The sequence below is a fragment of the Sinocyclocheilus grahami genome, unplaced genomic scaffold (genome assembly GCF_001515645.1).
Source record: "Sinocyclocheilus grahami isolate Dianchi unplaced genomic scaffold, SAMN03320097.WGS_v1.1 scaffold451.1, whole genome shotgun sequence".
NCBI classification, from domain to species: Eukaryota; Metazoa; Chordata; class Actinopteri; order Cypriniformes; family Cyprinidae; genus Sinocyclocheilus; species Sinocyclocheilus grahami.
In genome coordinates, this window is record NW_015505630.1 from 124,795 (window position 1) to 139,505 (window position 14,711).

A 14,711-nucleotide genomic window follows, 5' to 3' on the forward strand; every position below is an offset into this window, starting at 1 on the left:
ACGAGAGAGAGAGAGAGAGAGAGAGAGAGAGAGAGAGAGAGAGAGAGAGAGAGAAAGATGGGCCGGGACGGGCTTTGTGTCAGAATGGAGCATCTCCAGATTCTTTAGGAATATTGTACACTTGAATGCACATTAGTATGAGTGGGCTTGTCCCATCAACGGTGTTGCCATGTAAGAAAAATCAAGCTGACCTCGTTATAAATGTGTGTTTATATGTGTGTGTGCATGTGTTTGTGTGTTGTGGGGTGCAGGGCATATACCAGTCTCTTCCACCAGTCTGAGCCGTTGCAGTTCAGTCCTTCTCACAGGTAATACTCCCTCTCGCTCTGGCTCACTCATGGGGCGCTTTTTAGTCCTCTCCCATCCAAAATATAAAATAAAACATATCAAGCCTCCAGATGCCTGGGAGAGGAAGAAGGGTGGAAGGGGATGTGTTTTGTCTCCATCCCTCTCTTACCCTTTTCCTCCTGCTCCCTTGCTTGGCAGGTAAGGGGTTTGAGACCCCTTCCAGTGCACTGCAGAGAGGGTCGGGGCAAAATGCAAACGCCCCACACCGCCTGCTCCAGTCAAAACTATCAAGGATGGACGGAGCTCTCAATTTGAGGCGCTGCTGTTGGAGGAGCTGGAGGTGGAGGCAACGGCCGTGCTGGAGTTACCGGTGGCGGCCACTGACTTGCGTATGTGCGGGAGGAGGTAGGAATCACTGGCCAGCTGATGAACATCGATGCGATCCTCCTTACGGTACACCAAACATCTGCGAATGAAGGCCTGAAGTAGACAAGAAATTAATTAGAAAGTGTTCAGTTTATCATAACATCTTCAAGTAGAAAAGCATCAACAGCCATGCATGGAAGTAGTTTAGCTGAAGGCAGGTTTGTGCGATTAATCTAAAAATCATACAGAATCTACATTTTAAATAAAAGGAGGCAGACAATAAACATTACAGTTCCAGAGACATGAGCAAATATTAGCCAATCTGACTCACTATGCGAATAGTCATTATTATGACAAGTCTCCTAGCAACACAAAACCCCATTAATGACAGAATCCCACAACCTTCCTTGTGCCACTAAAGTGACCACAGCATTTGGTGTTGAGCAAGAGAGAGGACAAACAGAGCAACAGAAGGCAAGAGAAAAACACTGAGCAAGACAGGCATTTTTAAATTTTTCTATCAGAAATACAATTACATTTCACATAATAATCAAAATAATTGACCAATTATTAAAATCAGCTGCAGCCCTAATTATTACTCTGACTGTTTTCCCCTCAATGTTTTTTTTTAAGTCTGTTATGCACATCAAGTCTCCATTTGTTTAAAAATACAGTAAAATCAGTAATATTGTGAAATATTATTACAATTCTAAATAACTAATTTAAATTTCAGTATTTTATAAAAATGTAATTTATTCCTGTGGTGCAAAGCTGAATTTTCAGCATCATTACTCCAGTCTTCAGTGTCACCTGATCCTTCAGAAACATTTCCAATATGCTGATTTGCTGCTCAACAAACATTTCTCATCATCAATGTTAAAAACAGTTGCGCTGTTTAATATTTTTGTGGAAACAGTGATACATAGTTTTTTTTCAGAGTTCTGTTGAAAAAGTTCAAAAGAACAGCATTAATTAACAAAGTTTTTTAGCATTATAAATGTCTCTACTGGTCACTTTTGATCAATTTAATACATCCTCGCTGAATAAAAGCATTTCTTTAAAAAGTATTTATATTTTACTGACCACAAACATCTGTATGGTAGTGTAATTAAAATGTTAGTATTGTAATGTAATTACTAATGCAATGTAGAAACTTTCATTTTCTGTGAAGCTGCTTTGAAACAATATGTATCGTGAAAAGCACTATACAAATAAACTTGAAATGAAACTATTCCAATAAATATGAATAAATGTCAATTTAAAGGGGTCATATGATGCGATTTCAAATGTTCCTTTCTCTTTGGAGTGTTACAAGCTCTTGGTGCATAAAGAAGATCTGTAAAGTTGCAAAGACTAAAGTCTCAAATCCAAAGAGATATTCTTTATAAAAGTTAAGAGTCAGCCACACCTACCTAAAACGGCTCGTTCTAACACACCCCCAACATGTCTGGGAAGATTTGCATAACACCGCCCAAATGTTCACGCAAAGAAAGGCGGCGTAATTTTTATTCTCACTGTAGTACTGTTGCCACCGCTGTGACGCTGTGTTTCGTTGTGAAAGCGAAACTACTTTGTTTGGTCTTCCAAAAGAGGACACGACTAGAAATCAGTGGTTAAGTTGTATTTACAACACTGTTCCAGAACACTTCAACCCAAATGGCTTTGGAAAATAAATCGCTGCATGTTTCAGATGAAAAAATGCAACTTCTATTTCTGAAAATTTCACAGTTAGGAGATTTATAACGAGTGGTTCCCTGCATTATTTCAGCAAAGCGCATGATTACAGTACTAAGCCGCTGCAATGGAGCAGCTCTAATGCTATTAAATTAAAGATGATGTACCATAGAGCAAAAAAATTAACAGTGAAAATGTTATTTTTAGCAACATCATATGACCCCTTTAAACAACTGGGGAGGATTTATAATTTATAGTCAAATGTGGAAGAGAAAAGAAATCTTAAAAGTTCTAACACTCTAGAGATTTGCTCATGGGGCGATGTATAAAAGAGTAATGGGACCCCAGTAACCCTTGTTTCATGATACTTCAACAATCCTGAGACTAAACCCCTCTACTCTGAGATCACACCATGAAAGAAAGAAAGAAAAAAAAAAAAGTGAACCATCTGAATAAGTACCTTAGCCTCAGGTGAGACTCCTGGTTTAGGAGGAAACTGCACCTCTGTGGCTTTGAGAATAGTGTTCTCCTGGAGGATGTCCTGCTGAGATTGATTATGACCGAACGGCTGTGTGGTGAAGAAAAAAGAAAAAAAAAAGATGAGCTGGCCAATCACAGCACACCTCGCTTTTCAGACTGATGAGCTTTGTAAAAATCGATGCGTTTCAGAAAGGTGATGCATAGAGAAGAAACAATGTAGAGTATGTGGAAAATAATGTGTTTTTTTGAATCTTAAACCACAAACACATTTCATTACACCAAATAATGTTATTTTTAGCAACATCATATGACCCCTTTAAACAACTGGGGAGGATTTATAATTTATAGTCAAATGTGGAAGAGAAAAGAAATCTTAAAAGTTCTAACACTCTAGAGATTTGCTCATGGGGCGATGTATAAAAGAGTAATGGGACCCCAGTAACCCTTGTTTCATGATACTTCAACAATCCTGAGACTAAACCCCTCTACTCTGAGATCACACCATGAAAGAAAGAAAGAAAAAAAAAAAAGTGAACCATCTGAATAAGTACCTTAGCCTCAGGTGAGACTCCTGGTTTAGGAGGAAACTGGACCTCTGTGGCTTTGAGAATAGTGTTCTCCTGGAGGATGTCCTGCTGAGATTGATTATGACCGAACGGCTGTGTGGTGAAGAAAAAAGAAAAAAAAAAAGATGAGGAAAGAAAGGTACCAACATCTCAGTGGACAGTGACTACACAGCCACTGTTAGAAAAAGTATGCGTGTACGTGTATCTTTTACCTTCTTCCCATAGAGGCACTGGTAAAAGATGACTCCAACGGACCAAACGTCCACTTTGTTGGAGATCTTAGGTGGCTCTTTTCCAACCACAAAGCATTCTGGGGGAAGATACCTGGAGCACAATAAGGCAAGAGATTTGCGTTTGGGGCTCAGCTGTATGTCCAAACATTCAGACCATAAACTACATAACACTTCCTTAAAACAAGAGTCAGTTTTGTGTTGAGAGAGATTTCAGTTCATTTGATCAAATTCAAGTAGTATAGAAATCCCAGTCGTAGCAGACCACTCACCAGTACGTCCCTGCCCCCTGTGATGTTAGCTCCATGCCGTCTACCCCGTAGTTGTCGTCGTCCATGATCTTGGACAGCCCGAAGTCTGTGATTTTTATTTCTCCACATGCTGTGCCATTCACCAGCAGGATGTTGCCTAGCCAAACACAAGGATCAGTGTTCAACGGTCTCATCTTGCACCCCTTTTTATTAAAATGGTGCAAATTCTCATGCTTGGCCCGGTACAGAAGAGTTGACTGGTCTGTGCATGTCACACCTGGTTTGAGGTCGTAATGGATGATTGGTGGGCGGATCTCATTTAAGTACTTGAGGGCATTGACGACCTGCATTATGATGGATCGGGCCTCTTTCTCTGACATTAGCTTGTGCTGCTTCAGGTAGAAATCCAGATCGTTCCCCTCACAGTACTCCAGAACAGTGCAGAATCTAGAAACAATCCCACATAAAACAAGGCCTCTTTCATCTCTCCACTTTAAGGAGTGAAATAGTGAAATGTTGATTGCAAAACGGTCAAATTAACAAAACAAAATTAGTGAAAATGACTGAAAGCTTGAAATAGGCTTTTCAAAGGCTATTTTGTAAACTGTTCACATTTCAACAAGACAAGAGCAAGTTACTCACGAGTCGGTATCCAGGGAGAAGTAGTCATACAGTTTGACTATTCTAGGATGGTCCAACTCCTTATGGATCCTATATTCTCGACAGGCATGCCTATAAAGCATTTCATGACCAACAATCTTAATTCAACAAGCAGTTCAAAAAAATAGCACTGAATTAACTTTTCACTGACAGAAGACTTTAAATGGGTTTGAATAAAATAATGGATCATATGTAAATCTTCAAACATAATAAGAACAAGAATATAATTATATAAGGTCTGACCAATTTCGGTCAAAGTTCCTACATAAAGCTCACAAAATCAACCACAAGCCTTGAGCTATTGTCTGAAAGAAAAGGAAGAGTTGTTCTTATCAGAGCAAATTAATGTTAATTGTTAAAACAGCAGTCCTGACGACACCATTTAACTCTCCACCCAGTTCCTTTCAATCTGTAGTCAAACCCAGATATCAGGGGCCTCATGTATAAAAAGTGCAGAACAATTCAGGGTTTATAAAGGCAAAAACTGACGTGACAATATTAGGCGTACACCAAATGAAAAGCATTTTGCACTCGCAAATACCAGAGATTAATCCAATATTGTTTATTGAAATTTAAAGGTAAATAGACAATCCCAATTTGCATTAAAATGATCATGTGCGCAAATGAGCAAGTGCTCTGTCATAATTACGTCATTTAGATATTTTATAAACTGTTCACATAAATTACCGGCAGGGATTGTAGGTGGGGGGAGTGAATGTACAGCGCTCTCTCCCACCTTCAATACCACGACTGAGGTGCCCTTGAGCAAGGCACCGAACCCCCAACTGCTCCCCGGGCGCCGCAGCAAAAAAAATGGCTGCTCACTGCTCCGGGTGTGTGTTCACGGTGTGTGTGTGTTCACTGCTGTGTGTGTGCACTTTGGATGGGTTAAATGCAGAGCACTAATTCCAAGTATGGGTCACCATACTTGGCCACATGCCACTTAAATTGTAAAATCTTGGAAACTGACATAAATTTACAATAAGGATCATTATAAGCACCATCTTTATGAATGAGGCCCCAGATTTCCACAGTCTGGTTCAGGAAGAATAGTGCATTCTGGGAAACCAACCACAATTAAAATGTACATTAGCTTTTAAGAAACAAGGCTGGAAAAGGTGTTTGCGCTCACTTGTGATAGTTCTCTTTCTTCTCATCTCTCCAGTTCTTATTAAGCTGGTGAATCTTCACAGCCACGTACCTCTGCTCCGTCAAATCAAAGGCCTGGAGAAACAGAAAAGAACAGGAAGAAAAAGTCAGACTTGAAATAGCAGCAACAATTAATCTAGCAAATGCCTCAGAATGGTTGATTTTTGATTAGTGAAGATGACTAATTTATCTAATTTTCTTTCTTCTGTTTTCAGTTTATTAAGCTCCCTCCAGCTGATTTTGAAAAAGAATGCATCCCATGTGAACGTCCCATGATTTTACAGGTCTTGCAGTCAACCCACAGACTACTTGATTATGAAAATATGTAGATTTGTACATCCCTCAACCCAAACACGCATTCTTTCCGATCACAGATCTGTTACCTTGTAGACCTCACTGAAGCCTCCTCTACCCAGCAGATGCAAGAGCAGGTAACGGTCATTTAGCGTGGGATGATCTTTAAACCTGACAATCAGAGAGACAATTGCACGATAATTTAAATCCGCCATAGACATGTTTAAACTCTGAAAATTCTCAAAAGCGCTCAAAAAAATAAACTCTGTGCTGAAACCAAAATGGCACAAGTGTGGAAATGAACTTTGAAAGTGCATACTGGGAGTTATCTTCATTGTGGATTCTTTTGAGCTCTCGGATGTGAAGATTACGCACACGCTCCAACCGTTCCAGCTCTACTTGAATCTCTGCTTCCTCCTGACACACACACACAACACCAAAACATTAAGACTCGTCTCCATGACAACACAAATTTAACCACACCTGTAATATGAATGTGATGATATGAATACCTTCTTCAGGTGTCCAAGTCTCAGTTTGAAAATTTCTTCTTGCTCATGGTATTCTGCTAAAGATAACCTGTGAGGACATAAATTATGACAAAAGCCAATTAAGCGGAATTTCTTAAACAACTCTAAGCCTGACATGCCAGAAAAACTTACATCTCGTTCTCGGCGCCATTGCTCTTGCTCTTGCGTTTGTTGGGTTCTAGGTTGGGAGGAGGAGTCTGACTGGCATTGGGTGGTTTTTTCTTCATCAGCAGTTTCCTCTGCCTTTCTATGTCCTCTCTCTGCCCATTGACTTTCTCCTGTTGTCTATACAAAGACAAAGTCATTTTTATTTTACATAACACGTTTCCTACTTTTTCTTTTCATTTTGTTTCAAAGTTTTGTCATTCATAAAGTTCAACATTCTCTGTGCATGTTTGTTTTTTAAATACCTTAATACTTTCATATACCAATAAAGGCCCGTTCACACAAAGATGAATGTCTGGCAAGTTAAACACTTCTACTGGAATGAATGGGTAGCAGTGAACTACCATGAACAAACATTTGCACGCCGTAAATGCCACAGATTTTTATTTATTTATTTTTTTTAATGGCGAGGTGTTCCAATCTATTTTCCATCACACTGTGAATAAAGCTGGCCAACTAATAAGATTCATGCTTTTGTTCATGCCCAGAGCTGCCACTGCGGTTACATAAAACTATGACTTGGTGGTACTCATAAACAGAGCTAAGTGAAAAAAAAAGCAGAGGAAGGATCCGGAACAGGCTATCTTGTCTTTGCACTGCTGTTGGTGTTGTTTGATAAACACCACAGAGAATACAAATATCTGAACGACTGTATGAAAACATGTCAATTCTGTTTGACTGCCTTTCTTCTCTGCTATAAGCAGATGTCAGAACCGGAAAGTTGTGCAGTGATGTGTATCGGTGTATTTCTACTTTTCTATAAGCATCACAGATTGTCAGAGTGAAAAATTGCATTTTCATTCAGCCAGTCTGCTGATTTTTTTTTTTTTTAAATCACATGCGAAAATAATATAGAATTTTCATTCCAAAATCAGTGCAAAACATCTGGGGAAAAAGTAAATAAATATGGGGCTGGTGATAATCCAAACATACAAAAACAAATTACATAATATATATATATATAATTATGTTAAATATCACACACTAACATTTTTGCAATTTATGTAGATTTTTACTTCAGACATTTTTGTAAATGGTGATATAGAGCAATTTCACATAATAATGTTACTATTTAAAAATATTAAACTTTATATTAACTGCATTCACATTTATGCATTTAGCATTTAGCAATATGCTTTTATCCAATATATATATATCCAATATATATATATACACACACACACACGTATACACACACATATATATATATATATATATATATATAAGTTTAAAACAAACATTTAAAAAAACTATAAATTTTACCTAACATTTCTATTACTTTTTAAAAATTATTTGAACAGCCATGTATATTGTAGTAAAAAACTAAAATTTTAAATATAGTATTTTTTTTATCTGCTCAGTTTTTTTCTAGACAAAATCTAGACAAAACACAGGGGGCACTTTTTTCGTTAACTATAAGCATTTACTTTGATTCTGAAACTAATCTCTCCATCACACATTTCTGGTATTGAATGCACCATTCAACTGCATCCTGGAGGTCTTGTCAGGGGACTAGGCATAATTAATAGATAAGCATGTACAGTTACATTCATATGTTACTTGAGGTAGTCCTGAGGTAATTTACTCAATCGACTGTTTGCCAGCAGCAGAGCAAGTGCTGGCAGGTTTAGGTGGTCTATTGTAGTTGGCCTCAAGTGTGTGTATTTTGGTTTAAGAGGAGTGGTTTCACCTTCTTCTGTAAGGAAACATCACTTAACCTGGTTTTGAAGGGACAGTGTTTACCAAGTTGTTTTTTTAACACTTTAACACCATGTCAGCTTCCACTGCTATTTTCACAGTGAAAAAAGTTAAAATACAAAAAAAAAGGTACCCATGTAAGGTTTGTAAAATCTATTTTCCATTAAAAAAAAATCTTGTGTGTATTAGGGGTGGGAAGATTCCCTGATTCGCTCGGTGCATCGGCATAAAAAGTTAACGATGCGATGCATCGGTTTAAAAAGTGTGCATCGGCAACAAGTTGTCATTTATATTGCGATGCATCGTTTCTAACATATTTGCATCGGTAAAAAGCTATTCATTTGTATATAATTACTAGTGGATGCGCTATACTTTTATTATTTAGAAAGTGACCAATATTTTATATGTAGATTGATTTCTCTCTAAACGGTTTCTCAAGCACGTGCTCTCATCACCGCTGCTGCTGCGTGAATATGACGCATCACAACACCACAGAGATCAGAGAAAAACTGTGATTAAAGTCCAAAACCTGACTTGAAATAACCTAACAAATCAATCGGGGCTAAAGCGATTCCATTAACGACAAATTAAATTCACACAATCTCACTAATTTGAGCACGCTTATTCTTAAGCAGACCTTAACGTCGATCATGGATCAAATCAATCCCCCATCGCAAACAGCGAATATATCTGTGCCGTTTAATGCATTTGAGACGTTGTGTTTTCCTCAGTGCATAACTGACATGCCACAGGTATATTTTTTCTCTGTAAATGTTAGAAAGTCATGCAAACGTATCCATTTTGCTGTCAGGAGTGGGCAAGGCACGCGAGAGCAACGAGCGCATCTGTGCGCTAAACAGACTGAGCACAATCGAATAAGAGGGCAATAATTCTGAGTAAAATATATATTTTAAACCTACATATAAAGTGTATTTTTTATGACAACAGTAATTGTAATAGGTAAATCAAATATAAGCTAGTAGGCTACAGTAATTACTAAGCTCAAATGAGTTAATGTGGGTTTTTATAGCAGTTAAAATGTAGTCATTTTCTTTATTATTTTCATTTTTAATTAAGTGATTTTAACTTTTAATTTAGTTATTTTAATGCTTTACAGAGCAATTTTAGATTGTAAAGTTCTAATGTTCTGCAAACTATAAAATGTATAGCTGTCATAAAACCAGAGAGAAAAGGCTGCATTGCTAGAAACTGTAAAAAAAAAAAAATAAGAAAGAAAAAAAGTAGTCAAGTAATAGTATGAGACAGTGGTAATATCATTATGTTCCTATTGGTTAGTAAAGGAGCTCAGCTTAGCCTGACAGTTAGCCTGCTTTAGACCAGGTTAGTTTCCCAGCATAAGTTGCCACAGTAACTAAGCTTGATCTAGGCCCATGTTAAATTTGCTTTATGGAACCAAATCATTTGACAATGAGTCAGACTTAATGAAATAAACCTGGCTTATTTGGTTAACTTGTTTTATGAAACAGGCCTCGAGGCATTAAAAAAGTGATCATATTTTCTCCATTGCATCCCACTGCATTGAATCGCATTGTTTTGAATCGAAATCGGATCACACTGCATCGTAATAGCGGTAAATCGTATCTCATCGGTAGCTGCTTCATATGGATCTTTAATGTATCGTAGGGTATGCATCGAGATGCACATCCCTTGTGTGTATCAAGTCCATGTTAGAAGGCTCTGAAGGTCGGAGCGCATGTGAGCACCAAGCACGATGCTGAAAGCAGCACATTCATTCATCATCAGACCTGAAAACAGTCCTGAATGAGCTTTTAATGACTAGCTCTCCACACGCACATGAGTGGAGGGAAACTGACCATATTCTCTCAGCACGTGTGAAGTGTGAGTGTATGCGACATCTGACTAGGCTCTGAAGTTTGAGAGGAGTGTGCATGTGCAACTCACGTACTTTACTAGATTCTGAAAAGCGTAGCCATCTGTCCACTGCTCGGTAAATGAGGCTCCATGCCGTACAGTGGTGAAATGGCCCAGACGTAGCCGGTCCTGCATGCTCTTTTCTCTGCATGCAATCTTCTCCTGCTTGGACTGAAAACATTCCCACAATTCAGCAATTACAGAGAACACTACCATGGACATGCAATGCACTGTTTAAACTGGATAAAAACTACACAACCATCATATAAACGTAAAATATACATACAGAACACCACCACACATTAACCATTGCATATACTCTGAACATACGTTTACCTTTTCAATAAGAAGTTTCTTACTCATGGTAACACATTTATTGAGTCGTTCTTTACATCGTTCCAACATCTTCTGCTGCTCATCGATCTGTCTGCGCAGGTCACAGTTTACCTGCAGCACACAAAAGCCCCAACATAAGCACTGTATTCTCAGCAGTGTAAAACCTGATAGGTCTTATAAACCATATCTCATTCATGTAAAACATTTGATTGACTCTATGTGAAAAAAATTCATATTACAGTCACAGCTTTGGGCATCAAAGTTTAGAGGTAGGAATTTATTTATTTAAATTTTTTTTTTATGTTCATGAACGAGGTTTCTTATGATCAGCATGTCTGCAGTCTTTAGTGTCACACGAGCCTTCAGAAATCATTCTAATATGTTGATTTGCCACTCAAGAAACATTTCTTATTATTATGAATACTGAAAACAGTTCTACTGCTTTGGAAACCATGATAATGCTTAATTGAATAGAAAGTTCAAAAGAACGGCATTTACTTGAACTTTTGATCAGAAGTGTAAACTGAACAGCACCGCTCCGTGTGTGAACAAAGTCGTACCCTAAGCAAATCGTCAATACGTCCCTCTTTCTTCTCCAGATCCGAGCTCTTACTGCTCTCCAGCGCCGCTAACTTCTCCATTGTCAACTCCGACTGAGAAAGAGCAAACAAAGGTGGATCTGAAAGTGAGGATCTGAAAGTGTCTGCGAAGGGGAGTGTGTTTTTGGTAGTGTGTTACCTGTGTGGCTCGGTGCTGAGTGTGTGTAGAAGCTGGCTTGTGGGAACAGGAGGAGTGGGAGTGGTCTGTGTTTACTGAGCCGATGGAGGAGGGGCTTCCTTGCTGCACCTGTCAATCAAAACCAAAAACAGATTTCCATCAACACAAAATGCAACCAAAAAGGGTCACTGTTAATGAGAGCGCCACTCTGCACTACTCTATAATCATGTTTTTTTAATAATAATAATTACTGCTACTATGACAGTATACGAATACAAATATAATTATAACTTCTGTGATTATAATGCTTGTACTGAACTGCTTATACACAGCAATCACTTGTCATCTTACTCCAAAGCATCAGCTACAGCATGTACAATTAGCAATGTACACTATATTTATCCTTGACCTCTGATCATCCCTAAAATTTCATTTTTTTTTTTTTTAAGATTATCTTTAGTTTTTATTGTTGTGGAGTGTTGTTCACTGTTGTTTTCATTGTCCATATGCAAGTTGAATGTTTTGGTCTAATGTACATGAATATATGGCTGAAATTACATAACATCAATGGTTCACCCAAAAATGAAAATTCTGTCATCATTTACTCATCCTCATGTCGTTCCAAACACATGAGACTTAGTTTAATCTTTGAAACCTGAGAGGTTTCTGTCCCTCCATGGAAAGTCCAGGTCACCAAAACTTCATAAAGGTGTCGTAGAACTAATCCATATGAATAGAGCGATTCAATAGAAGTCTTGTCAAGAGATATGATCACTTTATGCACGCCTCATGAACAGATTTAATTTTAGTCTTTTATTTACATCTAAACAATGATTGACATACACATCACATATTGTGAACACGGAAGCTCAAACATATGTTTCTGTGTTTACCATATGTGTTTATTTGTAAGTAAACAAAGCAATCATATCTCTTCACAAGACCTGGATTAAACCACTCAATTCATATGGACCCATTTAACAACACCTTTATGACATTTCAAGTTTTGGTTACCTGGACTTTCAATGGAGGGACAGAAAGCTCTTAGGTTTCATTAAAAATATCTTAATTTGGGTAACACTTTATAATAACTTTCATTTATAAATCATTAACATGCATTATATAATGCTAAAGTGGAAACTATTCATCATTTGCAAATGTTTATAAATGTTTACTAATCATTAGTATCTTTATGAGCAGTCATCTCAATGGCAAAAAGTGTCCAGAAAGACCTGAATTTAACAACAAGGTTTGTGTGAAGGGTGACTGGTTAAGTTTAGCTAAATGCTTGCTAAAGACATAACAGATTGTAATTTTGGTGCACTCAAAACTCACATTAGTATACTACCCTTCAGTATATCATTAAACAGGATAACTATTCCTTGAATCATAAATAAATAGGAGAAAACAAAAATTTTTTTTTTTTAAAGAAAAGCAAGTGTTGTGCATTAACAAAAGCTTTAAATCGTTGTATAACATCTGTTAAAATCATTTGTAGATTTTCAATAAGTGCTTGATCATTTGAATTGAAAGTTTAATGACATTTGTAAGCATTCTAACTTACATGAAATAATGATTATCTAATGTTTAATAAGTTTATTAGCAAACATCAAGCAGCACATTCTCTCAAGTTTCTAACTCTCTGAATATATATATAAACTAATGATCCATTAAGCATTCTATAATGTTTGTTAATGATTTATTAATGAAAGTTATTTTAAAGTGTTACCTTAATTGGTGTTTAGAAGATAAACCAAGGTCTGATGGGTTTGGAACAACATGACAGTGAGTATATGACACAATTTGGGTGAACTATCCTTTCAATAGTTACATGACAGTGAGTATATGACACAATTTGGGTGAACTATCCTTTCAATAGTTATATCAACAAGAGCAAACAAGAGGTTTGGCAGTAAGAAAGAGACTCACGGCAGCAGGAGGGTTTGAGAGAGAGTGCTGTGGAGAGGACCGTGCCACTGGAGGAATGCCACGCGCTGGACTGGTACCACTACCACTACCCCCTGCAAACTGTGCACAAACAAATTATTTAAACTTTAGAAGTTAAATCAGAGAAAATGAGCATGAAAACAAAACTTCAACCATAATGGGGATCAAATGGTTAGTAATAACCAAATGAATGAACTACATGCGCCTACCTCAAAATAATCACTAATTTTGTGTCCTCTCCCTCCTCCTTTGCCTAGGGGGGGGGGAATTTTTTTTATAAGTCATTATAAGAAACAACACTCTAAAAGATGTAACATCCACTTGCTATGAGAATCAGTGCATTCAGCATCAATCACATCAACAGCATTACTCAAACTCACCCTGGTTGTCAAAAGGGTCTCCTTTCCTTTTACGTGTTCTCTGGTCATTAGATTTCTTCTCTGGGGTCTGAGTAGGAAGAGAGAGGGAGGGATAGAAAGAGAAAGTGAGACAGAATTTGTAAGCTGCCAGGCGAATGCAAGAATCCATAACATCACCTCATTCATTCCAGAAGTTTCCATTGAAATGTGAGAGGCTACAAGCTCATACAACCTGAAAGACTGGACATCAACATCCAACTACAGCAGAGACACAACAATCTCTGCATGTCTGCCTGTTTTTAAATAAGCTGCATCTGTTTGCAATGTCTAGTAATGCTGTTTCTAAACAACATGGTTTAGTGTTCTTCATATTCTTTTTCATTAGGTCTAAAAATTAAAAGGACTTTTCATAACTGTCATTTACACCAAGGACGACATCTACATGGTTTAAATAATCTAATTCTAATTAGGGCTGAACGATTGATTGCATTTAAAAAAAATGTAATGCAAAATTTAGATTTTTCAATCGCAGAGGCTGCGATTACACGGTCACGTGAGAGTAAAGATGTGTGTTCGACTTGAAGATCAGATCGGTGTATGACATCAAAGTAGGGCGAGCGAGAGAAAGCATAAGGAGATGTCCGCGCTCTCTTATAGCTCTCGTAGTACTTTGATGACACACCCATCGGTCTAAGCAGCGCAGCTTCAAGTCGAGCGCGGGCCATCAGCAGAAAAAGAAAAGAAATAAGTAAACAGCCAAAGGACGTAACTTAGAATGGGAGATGGATCGGTCTAGTAATGCTGTTTCTAAACAACATGGTTTAGTGTTCTTCATATTCTTTTTCATTAGGTCTAAAAATTAAAAGGACTTTTCATAACTGTCATTTACACCAAGGACGACATCTACATGGTTTAAATCTAATTCTAATTAGGGCTGAACGATTGATTGCATTTACGATAATATCGCGATATGAAAAATGTAGATTTTTCAATCGCAGAGGCTGCGATTACACGGTCACGTGAGAGTAAAGATGTGTGTTCGACTTGAAGATCAGATCGGTGTATGACATCAAAGTAGGGCGAGCGAGAGAAAGCATAAGGAGATGTC

General features: G+C 37.6%; 1 protein-coding gene across 1 annotated transcript in view; it reads right to left on the reverse strand.

Annotated features, from left to right (window-relative positions):
• Positions 1-8: 8 nt before the first annotated feature.
• Positions 9-14,711, reverse strand: part of LOC107552467 (serine/threonine-protein kinase tousled-like 2) — a 20,697-nt gene continuing 5,994 nt past the window's right edge. The window contains exons 3-20 of the mRNA XM_016234351.1: positions 13,625-13,691; positions 13,454-13,497; positions 13,227-13,325; positions 11,319-11,426; positions 11,141-11,233; positions 10,581-10,691; positions 10,279-10,415; positions 6,621-6,773; positions 6,471-6,537; positions 6,278-6,375; positions 6,048-6,129; positions 5,648-5,739; positions 4,498-4,587; positions 4,133-4,302; positions 3,877-4,012; positions 3,587-3,698; positions 3,360-3,467; positions 9-768 (exon numbers count right to left, since the gene is read on the reverse strand). Coding sequence (XP_016089837.1) covers positions 595-768; positions 3,360-3,467; positions 3,587-3,698; positions 3,877-4,012; positions 4,133-4,302; positions 4,498-4,587; positions 5,648-5,739; positions 6,048-6,129; positions 6,278-6,375; positions 6,471-6,537; positions 6,621-6,773; positions 10,279-10,415; positions 10,581-10,691; positions 11,141-11,233; positions 11,319-11,426; positions 13,227-13,325; positions 13,454-13,497; positions 13,625-13,691 — 1,941 coding nt within the window. The 3' untranslated portion in view covers positions 9-594. The remainder of the gene's footprint in view (positions 769-3,359; positions 3,468-3,586; positions 3,699-3,876; positions 4,013-4,132; positions 4,303-4,497; positions 4,588-5,647; positions 5,740-6,047; positions 6,130-6,277; positions 6,376-6,470; positions 6,538-6,620; positions 6,774-10,278; positions 10,416-10,580; positions 10,692-11,140; positions 11,234-11,318; positions 11,427-13,226; positions 13,326-13,453; positions 13,498-13,624; positions 13,692-14,711) is intronic.